Source organism: Protopterus annectens, chromosome 15.part0, assembly GCF_019279795.1.
Source record: "Protopterus annectens isolate FY-2018-M chromosome 15.part0, PAN1.0, whole genome shotgun sequence".
NCBI classification, from domain to species: Eukaryota; Metazoa; Chordata; order Ceratodontiformes; family Protopteridae; genus Protopterus; species Protopterus annectens.
The window spans coordinates 230,920,345-230,933,810 of record NC_056749.1 but is presented as its reverse complement, the minus strand read 5'-3'; the positions used below and the strand labels follow the sequence as shown (position 1 = coordinate 230,933,810).

The window sequence follows — 13,466 nt, the reverse complement described above, 5'->3', positions numbered from 1 at the left end:
GACTAACCATACTCCCCCCTCCTTCTTCAGGTGGAAGTGACTCATCTTGGGACAAGGAGAAGGTGCAATCTCCAACTCCAGTGACAACAACATCGCAACACGGAATCAGTCACCCCACACTGTCAGGCCAGCATGGTCTTGGAAGCGCACATCCACTGAGTCCACTGCAGCAGAATCATCTGCTAACCAACAGTATGTAAACAGGAAGCCTGGAATTCTGCTATTGTTTGCTTTACAAAGTATCTTCTTTAAGGGGGTTGGGTTACTGTAATGGAGACCTGTAGTCAAAGACAATGCAAAGCTAAACTGTGTGTAACCACACTGGTAGTTGATATCCAGCTTTTACTAATGCACTCTCAGTTCTCAGAACTTTACTTTACTAATTGATTAAGCATTTCCCATCTGCTAGATTTGTATCTTACTTAATCATTATACCATGTTGAGGTTTTTATGATACTGCAAATCACTGCCTGAACTGCAAAACAAGTATGTAACAACTTTGCAGACCGTATAGTACCACCATCACCCCAAACAGATTAAAAAATTAGTAATACAAGAAGTAATGCATCAGTCACTTTGTTAATGGTATAGTTGAGTGTAATTAAACCTTCAAAATGATGTTGTGACAACAGTTTATCGACTTTCACAGTGACAGTCGAATAATTAGTTGCCAAGAAGGCTGTCAATGCTGTTGACACTGCCAAGATGTACAACATTTTTTTAAGGATGTGACAATGCATTATCATCATCAGGTTTATTTCTTCTCTTACACTATTCTTACCTTGTTTTTTATAAGGAAGATAGAATGGGTGGTCACTGCTTTACTCACTTTTAACACTAGAGTAACATTTCATTGTTCCATCTTTTGTTAAGCACATGTCTTCACTTTGACAGTAGAGAAACAGCATGAATGAAATTCATCTTTAAGGCCACTGAGAAACACAGTTGCAGGTACATATTTTTTAATAGGAAACCTCTTTTTTTTTTTTTTTAAACGAGCAAACAACTGGATACACGTATTGGGACGGAAATATAATGTTGATATGCTGAAGACTTCCTCTGCTTGTGGGAAGGTTGACATTAATCCTCTGTCTGCTGCTCAGAGGAGGTGCATCCATCTTCGTCAAAGACAAATATGCCTCAAGACTGGCTAAACAGTACAACATCCTAAAGTTACTCCAAGTCCCGCTAACTGTTGGAAAGATCCCCCCCCAACATCATTGTTAGCTATAGGTCCCCACCATGAACCACAAAATCCACACTGCCTATCTGGACCTACTTGAGTTACTCACAATAAAGCCAAACACCCTGGTCATGGGTGACACTAACTATCCTTCCATCGACTGGGAAACATATATGAGCACAAACATGCTTCCCTAAGGTTCCTAGACTTTGTTAACACAAATTCCCAGGAACAGATAGTCTACATCCCCACAAAGTGGTCTAATGTCCTTGACCTAGTACTCACCAACATGGGGGATCATCGCACCACTCCATGTGTGGGGCCCTCCTCCCTGGTAAAGTCCGATCATAAGTCAGTCTTGTTTGAAGTAACAATCATACCTGACCTTCCCCTCAGTAGCAAAAAGGTTGAAAATTTTCTCCAAAGCAAACTATAGCCTCCTAAGTGATGGCATAAATAGTTTCAAATGCCCTGTTACCACTGACAGCAATGACTCGTGTATAGTATTGCTCTGTATAAACACCTGTACAAATGTATAGACTCAGCCATAGCACAACGGATCAAAACAAGGTCCTTATGAAAAAAAAAAAAAAAGCCACCCTGGTGGACATCCAACATAAATAGGTTATATAATAAGGGAAAGAAACTGCTGCCAAAGAACAAGAGGGAACAGTCTCAGCAGAGGAAGAACACCCTCCACAGCTTGAACAAGCAAGTTAGGCATCTTATAAAGTCCTCTAAAGCTAATTACAATATTTAATTAGCATCCCTAGCTAAGGATAATCACAAGGCATTCTTTAGCTACATCTGAAATCTAAAAGGGAAGGAAAAGATTTCTGCTGAATTAATAGTGGACAGTACCACTCATACTGAACCTGTGAAAACTGTCAACCTACTAGCAGACAGGTTTGGTGAAAACTTCAGCCCCCCCCACCCCCACCCCCTCTCCATCAATCATAAGCCAAAGTATACCTGTCACCAGTCCTCTACCAAGTATCTCCAAAGAGAAGGTCAAAACTGCATTTTCCAAGGCCAAAAACACAGCCTCTATGGGACTGGATAACATCCCAAGCTGCTTGCTAACCAGTCTAAAACAGGAGTTAGTGTAACCATTGGGTAGTCTCCTCAAACACAGTCTAAGTACTGGCTTTGTCCCACATGAATGGAAAGCAGCAACCATAATCCCCTTGCACAGAGAGAGTCCTTCAACCAACCCTGGGGAATTATAGACCCATAAGCCTAGCCAGCCTTATCTGTAAGGCCATGGAGAGAATCATCATGGACCTTACCAACAAGGATATAGGAGACCTGCAAACTCTTGACCCAGCCCAATCTGGTTTTTGTTAAGGGTAGATCAGCCCTGTTAAACCTGATGAACTTCTTTGAGAATGTGATCAAACCTCTGTATGAAGGCAAACAATACGTACTGCCTATCTTTACTTACCAAAAGCCGTTGACACAATTCCCCACTCAGGCATCATTGAGAAACTCACTGAGCTGAGGATTAACACATACATCATTAGATGGGTAGCCAACTGGCTCACTGATAGAATGCATATAGTCAAAGTTGGGGATTTCACCTCTTCCAGCAGACCTGTTACTAGTGGTGTTCCAGAAGGATCTGTGTTGGGGCCCCTACTGTTTGGAATTTACTTCTCAGAACTTCAGGCGAAAACAGATGGCCTGTGGCTTATCAAGTTCACTGATGACTGCAGACTAGGTGCAGTCACTGAATGCCCCAGCAATGTCAACATACTAAAAACTGGGCTTACACAGACAAATGATTGGTGCCAAAGCCTTTGACTTAAACAATGTAAAAAAAAATTATCATCCCCTTCGGCTACAGAGAAGTCCCTGAAAATTACATCATCAATAACTCCCCCCTAAGTTCAAACACAGTCATGAGAGATTTGGGAATGTAAGGTGATAGCAGCCTTAACTTTGATCATTGTATATACAGCAGTAAGAAAGGCTTTCTATGTTTCATACCTTATAAGTAAGGGCATAGCATCCAAAGTGAAAGAGGTTATAACTCCCCTGTACTAGGTCTCTCATCAAACCAGTAATAGAGTACAATGCTCCCTTCTGTATGTACCTCACCAGACACCTGCAGAAGCTGGAGACACCTCAGAGGTTTTTTACAAAGAAAATTTGGGGGCCTTCATCACATGAGCTACATGGACAAGACTGAAGGCACTGTCACTGTTCTCTGTATCATATACACTGCTTAGAGGCGACTTGTGCCTGGCCTGTGAAGTATTTTCGGTCTGTACGTGAATGGACATGCTGCACATCAAGTGGGACAAGAGTCACTCACTCTAGGGACCTTAACCTAGCGTGCGACATTAAACCTCACAGAGTTTGCCATTCCTCTGGAACAAACTCCCAAGTAATATAAAACAGAGCTGCTCAATTACCCTGTTTAAGTGTAACTTGGACAACTGGATGGGAGCCCATAAATTTACCCTGGGGGTTTCATCTATGTCCATCCCTCTTGGATAAGGGCAGTCGGTGCTGATCATAGACTGGCATGCTAATGTAGACTAGATCTCTTGGTAAATAAGGAAACAAGGGTATCACATGTCTAGGCTTGTAAAGGCCCTAGGGCCAATAGCGTAGTAACCTCCTGTGAATCAATAGCCTGAAAAACGGAGATGTAGGATGTGTGTCCTCTCCCTTTACATTATTTTTGTCGCTATTAATCTTGATCATGCAGTATTTTTTTCTTGTGTACTAGACAGTTTCAGAAATCACATGTGATGAGGTAGATTTAGTGTTGTGTGAAGGGGTAAATCAAACATGAAAATAGGGACACATACCTCCAAGAATAGGTGCATAATGTGCAGGGGTAAATCAAGTCTTAAACAAAGGGACATGCCTCCAAATAGGTACATCATGTGCAGGGGTAAATCAAGCATGAAAATAGGAACATATACCTCCAAGAATAGGTACATCATGTGCAGGGGTAAATAAAGTCCGAAAAAAAGGGACATACCTCCAAATAGGTACATCATGTGCAGGGGTAAATCAAGCATGAAAATAGGAACATATACCTCCAAGAATAGGTACATCATGTGCAGGGGTAAATCAAGTCCGAAAAAAGGGACATACCTCCAAATAGGTACATCATGTGCAGGGGTAAATCAAGCATGAAAATAGGAACATATACCTCCAAGAATAGGTGCATAATGTGCAGGGGTAAATCAACTCATAAAAAAAGGGACATACCTCCAAATAGGTACATCATGTGCAGGGATAAATCAAGTCTTAAAAAAAGGGACATACCTCCAAATAGGTACATCATGTGCAGGGTAAATCAAGCATGAAAATAGGAACATATACCTCCAAGAATAGGTACATCATGTGCAGGGGTAAATCAAGCATGAAAATAGGAACGTATACCTCCAAGAATAGGTACATCATGTGCAGGGGTAAATCAAGTCCGAAAAAAGGGACATACCTCCAAATAGGTACATCATGTGCAGGGGTAAATCAATCTTGAAAATAGGAACACATACCTCCAAGAATAGGTACATCATGTGCAGGGATAAATCAAGTCCGAAAAAAAGGGACATACCTCCAAATAGGTACATCATGTGCAGGGGTAAAATCAAGCATGAAAGTAGAACACATACCTCCAAATAGGTACATCATGTGCAGGGGTAAAATCAAGCATGAAAGTAGAACACATACCTCCAAATAGGTACATCATGTACAGGGGTAAATCAAGCATGAAAGTAAGGACACATACCTCCAAAAATAGGTAAAGCATGTGTAGGGGTAAATCAGGCTTGAAAATACGAATGTTCCTCCAACATACAGACAGCTGAGAGGTCTGCATGAAAATGACAGTTTATGAGTGAGCTTGCACTAATCTAAACCATGACAATTCTAACTAAAGCTGCATTACCAATAAAATGAATAAACTTGAGGATGGTGGCAAGTAGAAATGAAGACGATCATGATTCACTTTCAAAATGTTATCTCACAGAAAGTTAATGGGAGGTAGGCAATATAGTTTCCGCTACTAATCCATTTTTTCACATTCTTGCCTCTTTATGAGTCTAAGTGGGCTGCTTTCTTTATCTACTTACTAAACAGTTTATCATATCCATCTTGGCAGTTTACCAGCTACTCTCATAACATTGTATTACTTTTAACTCTATTCAGTTCTGGTTGAACAATATTTTATGCTTCTAAATACACAGTAGCTAAAGCATTACACTACTGTTTAACTTTTTCACTCTTAAAAAATTGATCAATTATTTTATGAAGAAATTATACATTAGCTGACTAGCATTTAATGAGTGCATTGTTTGTACAGGAGATAATATATGGGTGGGTTTGTCATAATGGTTAAGGTCTTCACCTCAAAGACACAATGTACAGGGTTTGATTTTGACATTGGGTTATTTGCTAAAAATGGGCCTTCAGGGCAGTGAGCCTAATTGGTTTGAGATATATATATATATATATATATATATATATATATGTGTGTGTGTGTGGATATACTTCATATGATCTAAATTTCATTTGATTGAAATTCATTTGACTAAGATCATAATAATGAAATTTCAAAATACTGAAAACTCACTTGAATGAAACCTTACAGTGCTAAATTTCAGCATAGTAGTGGCAGTGTGTAGATCACCTCACAGTAAGATGTTGCCCTGTTCGATTCTCAGCTAGAGCTTCTTCTATGTGGAGACATGCGTGAATGGGCATACCTTCATTGAAGGTTGTGCGTCAGGGCCGGCAACTCGGCACGTAAAAATCTACTGCCAGTCATTAGCAGACCGGAGTTCCGCAGTGGCGACTCCTAACCGGGAAAAGCCAAAAGACACAACAACAAGTGGCAGTGTGTATACTACTTTAAGGTTAGTGAAAGGTATATGCCCTTTTCCCCACTGTAGTGTGATCCTGGACTTAGTATATATAGTTAGGGGGTGTGTGGATATTGCAGCCCCTCACCTAGTTTGGTTTTATATCGTCCAGTTCCTGTTAATAGGGTAAGTAAGTAGTTTGTATGTGCTGGAAAGAGTTAGTCATTGGTGTTGTAAGTGTGCATGTCTGTAGTTTACAATTTAGTATGCTCAAATTTGGCATTGTAAGATTTCAGTCTTATGAGTTTCAGTCTAGTGAGTTTTCAGTATTTTGAAATTTCTTTATTATGGTCTCAATCAAATGAATTTCAGTCAAATGAAATTTAGATCATATGAAGTAGATCGATCAATCTCTCTCTCTCTCTCTATATATATATATATATATATATATATATATATATATATATATATATATATATATATATATACACACACACATACATATAAATATGCTGACTAAAAGTACACTGCCATTAAAGTGAAGCATTTGCAAGAAGGCACAGTTGAAATCAGCAGTGAAAAGTAATAGTCAGTTATAGGCAATAGAAATTTCCCGTTTGTACAAGATTACAAAGCAACACTTTACCTGCAATTGCTGTACTTCAGCACCAATGTAAGCCCACCTGCAGCCTTTATAAATGCATGTTTAGCTGCAGTTCACCTAGTTTAACAACACATTAGCAAATTCACATTATGCTACGTGTCTGTTTATCCGATTGTAATTTAGACCATACCTGCAAGATTCAGTCTGTTAACCTTGTCAACAAACTACTCCACCATACCCAGTTATGAGATGCATCTTCAAGCTTGATAGAGGTACTGAATGTGAAATCAGTAGTAGTTTTCCCAGGATGACTTGCAAGTCTGGTGTTTTGCAGGCCTGATATATGAATACTGCGATGTTATGAGACCATTAGATGGCCCAATGTGGAATCAAAATCAAAATCAACCAATATCAACAGCATTTCTCTCATTTTTTCCACATTGGATCAGGATGTCAGCTGTCACCATGTATCCTGACTCATTCTTAACACTTAAAACAAGATCAGTTCAATCACACATAACTGTCTGTCCCTTTCTAGGCTGAACTTCTTTCTCTTTCTTTTCTAAATTAACCTGAATAGGAAAAAGCCAATATAAGAACAAATGAATATATGGATTAATCAGAACTGCTGGAATAGGCTGTAGAGAACAGCAGTAAAGACCGGATGAAATAAAGAAGATGCTTTCTCTGAAAAAATGAGAAGTACAAGAAAATATAAAGGATAAAGTGGGTAACAAAAAATAAGAATGAACACTTGCAAACTGTTTGCTTTAGATGCACAGAACAACAGCATGGACTGGGTAGCATCAAATGCTTTGAAGTGTTGGGTTAAGGCCGTGCCACATCAATTGACTCTGCTACTGGACCTGTTATGCTGATGATTGACAGCACTATTACAGAGATGCACTTTAAAGTTTTCTGTCATCTTTGTCTAAGCAGTAAATCATAAAAATCTTTTGGATAATTTTTCATGACTTTTATTCCTGCAGCTTAACCATTGTATTGTGCTTGTATGTGCTACAGGCTAAGTCAAAACTGTGTAACTGCCTCAATCTTCCTGTGACTAAAAAATCAAAGTCAAACTTACTCCGCACTGATTCATCTGCACCTAAAATCCCAATAAATGTAGTGCATCCCTTAACATTCTTCCAGAGAATTTCCCACGCCCAACATCCTGACCTTGAGTGCCAAATTAAGGGACTAGTTCTTCATAAGGTAGCAGTACACTACTATTGTACAAAAACAAAAACAAAAACATGACCGCCATTACCTAAACATTTTTGAACGTGGCAAACCACCAGAATAGCATTTCTGTCATGACTCTACATGCCTGCAGTCTGAACTCAAATTCTTATCTGTAGGTTATGACTTTTCTTTGCATCCATTACAAGTACAAATGTGTCAGATCCTAAAATAACTCAGTTTTCAACACACAAACATAGAATAAGAAAGTTGTTGATAGTATTCATGTAATTTTTCGTATTAGATAAATTGTTTAGTTGAATTATCTGAATACTTCACTGTTACTAAATTACAATACATAGTCTCAAAACAAGGAGTATAATGTAATCAGAATGGGTGTGACACAGTAAGAAATATGGGATTATTTTGAGGCACATTACATGATAGTCTAGCCCTGTACAATCACTGACCAAGAAATACTCTAGGCCTTTGCTTAGCAATAAAGAGAAAATGGAGAGCCAACATTAATTAAGATGCTTTCATTTTTAATGCGATCTGAGGAAGAATTGTTTGGGTTAGCATGGGGTAAAACGTGTATATATATATATATATATATATATATATATATATATATATATGTATACATGGTTCCCCTTCAGAAGGTCGAATGGCTGAAATGTCGAAATGCATATGGCCGATACCATATGCTCGAAATTTCAGAAGCTCGACCTTCTGAATGGGGATCAGCATACAGTGCAGAAAAGGAGATTTCACTTTCTGCACTGTAGTGCGATTTCGGAGTTAGAATAAATAAGTAGTGGGGGGTGCAGGGGGGGCTTGCCCTCCCTGCAGAAACACTGTTTTGTGCTTTCTTGCTTTTTTTCCCTTTCCCTTTCAGAAAGTCAAGCTTCTGAAATTCGAGCATATTGCTTCGGCCATATGCATTTCCAGATTTCATCCATTCAACCTTTTGAAGGGGAACCATATATATATATATATATATATATATATATATATATATATATATATATATATTTATATGGGTCACCTTCAGTATATCGAACATATAACAAGTTCGAACCTCATATGGCCGAGACTATATGTTTGAACTTGTAAATGTTCGATCGGACTGAATAGAGATCTCCGTACAGTGTGGAATGGGAAGATTTCCCTTTTCTGCAAGGTAGTGCAATCTCGATGTTGGTATATTTAAGTAAGGGGGTGTGGGGGGTGCAGGAGGGGTGTAGCCCCTCTGCTACAGATGTGTAATTTTGTTTTTTGTTGTTTTTTTCTTTTTTCACTTCAGTGTTTGAACTATTACGAGTTCGAACATATGGTCTCGGCCATATGTGGTTCGAACTTGTAATATGTTCGATCTACTGAAGTAGATATATATATATATATATATATATATATATATATATATATATATATATATATGGGTTTAGAACTAATGCTCGATGACACGTTTCCACGAATCAGAAATGGCCGAGCACAGTTTCCTGAAGTGCTTTTTCACTGAAAAAAGCACTTTCGAGAAACTGTACTAACAAAAAAAAAACAAGGAAATTTCTGTTGCTGAGATCGTGGCACATTGGGGATAAGGGAATACTCCCTTTTCCCTACTGTAGTGCTATCTTGAAGTAAGAATATAAAAGTAGGGAGGTATGGGTGGTACAGAGGGGCTTGCCCCCCTGTGTAAACATGACTACTGTTTTTTTTTTTTTAAATGTTGTTAGGTTTTTTTTTTTACTTGAGTTTCGCGAAAATGCTATTTCAGTGAAAAAGCACTTTCATGAAACTGTGCTCGGCCATTTTCCAATTTATGGAAACGTGTCATCGAGCATTAGTCCTAGATCCAGTTTATATATATATATATATATATATATATATATATATATATATATATATAAATATATGTGTGTGTGTGTGTGTGTGTGTATATATATATATATATATATATATATATATATATATATACACACACACACACACACACACACACACACACACACACACACACACATGTGTATATGGATACATTGTTACTTAAATTTATTTCACTACATCTCAGCCACAAATTTGTGATGAATCCATTCATAAAAGCCATGATTGTGGGGGTGGAGTAGTGTGTTTGTGAAAACAGTAACTCCTACTGCTGTCACCTGAGCAGACTTGAATCATCATTGATCTGTCAGGATATGTCTGCCTGTCTGTCTGTGTACATGCATTTGCATGCGTATATGTTGTGTGTGTCAACAAGATGCTTTACTTTACTGTGGGCACTACTCCTTCACTGATTGCGGTGAGATATTATTAGTGCTCCACATCAAAACTGGTTATTCTTGAAGTATGTACTGCTTATAAAATCAACTGATGACTGCTGTCATTTGATCGTGATAACTTGGTAAATTGATCTGGATTATTATGTCATCTGTGTATGCATGTGGGTATAACAAGCTGAAATATTAGAGTGGAATACGCTTATTCACATGATCACATTAACATTAAAGGTGTCCACTCGTGAAAAAGCTGGGACTTTGGGAGCGTGGGTGTTAAATATGCAAAAGCAATTAACCAATTCTACCCCTGATTTTAGTTAAACAATAACTAATACTGTGTACTAGTACCAGTATGTAGGGAGTAGCTCAATGAATGTGTGTATGAAATATGCTGATAAGCAAAGATATACTACTATGAACAGAATGTTTGTTACTCGCTAACAGTCAACATCAGAGAAGTGGTTTAGGAGAGAAAGGTGGTATGTGTATGAATGCAACCAAATAAGACTTGTCACTTGATCACAGTTAAACAATCACTGATCTAAATTATTTTTTGTAAGGAATAGTTTTCATGCACATGCGCAAACAGTCTGCATTACATTATTACTGGAAGACTTTCTCTCTCTTGATCAGCCTCAGTCATCATCATAAAGTGGTTGTCATGGTGGAGAAAATGTGTCTGTGGAATCTCCAATTGATTGTAATAAGTATTACAGTTTTGAAGCTTGTGTGTGTGTGTATATGTGTGTATCTATATATATATATATTTATATATATTTATATATGTGTGTGTGTGTGTGTGTGTGTGTGTGTGTATATATATATATATATATATATATATATATATATATATATATATATATTTTAAAGCTCAAAGTTTCCAGACTTTGACTTTCTTTCTTATGGTTGAGACCATAAAATTAAAGTTTTGAAGCTTCAAAACTTCTAAAAAATATAAATAAATAAATGTTGAAGTTCTTGCAGGAGGGCAAGCCCCCTCCATCCTCCAAGTGGGAGGCTGCACCCCCACACCCCCTGCTAATTATATATACCAAGTCCAAGATCATACTGCAGTGAGGAATATGGTAAATTTCCCATTCCGCGCTGTACAATCATCTCCATTTAAACAGTTTGAAGTTTAAAAACTTCGATCTTATGGTCTTTACCATAAGAAATTCAAGCTTGAAAAGTAGACCCATCTATATATATATATATACATATATATATATATATACACACACACACACATTATAATTCTTCCTGAGTATGACAGCCTTAGTCTCTTTAGACATGGTACATAATCATACTAAATAATTGCATTCTTTTTCTTAGAAGGAAAATAACTGTACATCAAAACAGTACGCAAATATTGTGTATGATACCGTTAGAACTTTAAAAGGCATTTGCCTATGAAAGTGATATTTTTCCAGTTCTTGAAATGTTCATGCTGAAGAAACTACCAAGAATTTCATACTGGTCTTTAGACATTCAGCATAGAGCTATTCAATTACATATGTATCTAAAAGCTTATTCAAAGTGCAGTCTATATGTGAATGTTCAATTATCATATGCAAAAAATGCTTATAGAAAATGTTCAAATTAAAAAAAATATATATATATATATATATATATATATATATATATATATATATATATATGTAAACCTGGTTATCTTTCAGGACCAATAGTAAGACTAGATGTCCATTCTATTCAGTTTGTGTACGAAGTAACAGCATAATTTTTTATTTGTGTTGAGGAATGCAATATTATCTAGTAAAGTGAGTTAGTATAACATAAGAGAAAACATGTTATTTATTTCTATACAAATGAGATATTTTCTGTCACTTGAAAGATGCCACCATTAAACATGGCTGTATGGATGAGTAGAAAATGGCCCAAACAAATTTAGCATTAGCTTCAGGTATCTCACAGGGCAGAATGGAAATATAAGATGCAGGTTTTATTTGATTATCCAGGTATTATTCTCTGTTATGTGTGTTAAGAACTATTAAACAAAGTTTGGCATATTTTTTCCTACATATAGCCACCATATGCAGGATTGTGTAGTAACTTCATTGTGGCAGTCTACCATGAACTATGTTTGGATTTCATAATGGCTGTGAATATAATTTATTGTCTGGGTGGGCATGCAGTATTCACATGTTGGAGTGAATGAGCACGTGTGTGTCTGTGTAAGTACACACACACACACACACACACACACACACATATATAGTCAAATGACTGTGCACAATTCACTGAAAGCTGAATTCACTGAAACACATTTCACTGAAAGTTATATATAGCCTTTTCCCCACTGTAGTGCAACCCTGGAGTTAGAATATATAGTAAGGGGGGGTGTGGGGGGGTGTAGCTCCCCTCCTATTTTAAATATTTTGAACTATACACATGGATGCTTGTAATTTCAATAAATTACTCTTTTCTAAACTTAATATGTATACAAACTATGTGGAGGGTGGTGCCCCCCCCCCTTACTATATATACTAACTCCAGGGTCGCACTACAGTGGGGAAAAGGCCATATATAACTTTCAGTGAAATGTGTTTCAGTGAATTGAGTTTTCAGTGAATTGTGCTTTCAGTGATTTGCGCACAGTCATTTGGCTTTCAGTGAATAGTCCTAGATCTATATATATATATATATATATATATATATATATTTATATATATATATATATATACACACACATACATACATACACACACACAAAAACAGACAAATGTTTATACTTATGTATCTGTGTACGCAGTTTATCTCTTTAAGGCTAGTATGCACTCTTCTGGCCCAGCCAATGCATGAAAATAGTCATCTGACCAGCTCATCACAGAGTTTTCAAATATGTAAATAAATGCAAACATTAAACAAACTAATAAATACAAAAATATGAACTGAGGTGGTAATGCATTTTTCTTCAAAAAGAAAAATGCTAACACCATATATCACTCTACTTTCAAAGATAACAGTCCAGACACCTTCACTATGCCTAAATCCATTATGGTAGAAGAGCAATATTAAATCCAATATATTTCTAAGTTCCCAGCTTAACTTCCAGAAAAATCCTGGAAATGTACAATCCCTAGCAAAGCGTTGCGATATATTGCCTGAGAGTTTTTTCTGGAAAGTTTCAGTCGGCGCCATATATTCAGTTTCACGCTGGTACAAACTGCTAGGTTCTCAGTTTTGTGCAATTCAGTTCACAAATAAACCCAGTTATGACATGTTCTAATTGGAGGAGACACTAAATAAAATAAAAACAATTCTAGTTTTGATATTTCTCAAAATGGATCTAGCAAAACACAGCTGTGACAAGTGCAGCCTGATTTACAATTCTGTCTTGATAATTTTGTTTGTATTGCAGGCATATTGCCATT

The 13,466-nt window shown here is 37.1% G+C and overlaps 1 protein-coding gene across 3 annotated transcripts in view; it reads left to right on the top strand.

Moving 5' to 3' along the window:
• DACH2 (dachshund family transcription factor 2) overlaps window positions 1-13,466 on the top strand; it is a 1,303,080-nt gene that overhangs the window by 1,062,036 nt on the left and 227,578 nt on the right. For 2 of the 3 annotated variants that reach the window (XM_044057750.1, XM_044057749.1), the window contains exon 4: window positions 31-192. The exons of the other annotated variant lie outside the window; for it this stretch is intronic. In XM_044057750.1, coding sequence (XP_043913685.1) covers window positions 31-192 — 162 coding nt within the window. The remainder of the gene's footprint in view (window positions 1-30; window positions 193-13,466) is intronic. 3 annotated transcript variants of the gene reach the window in all.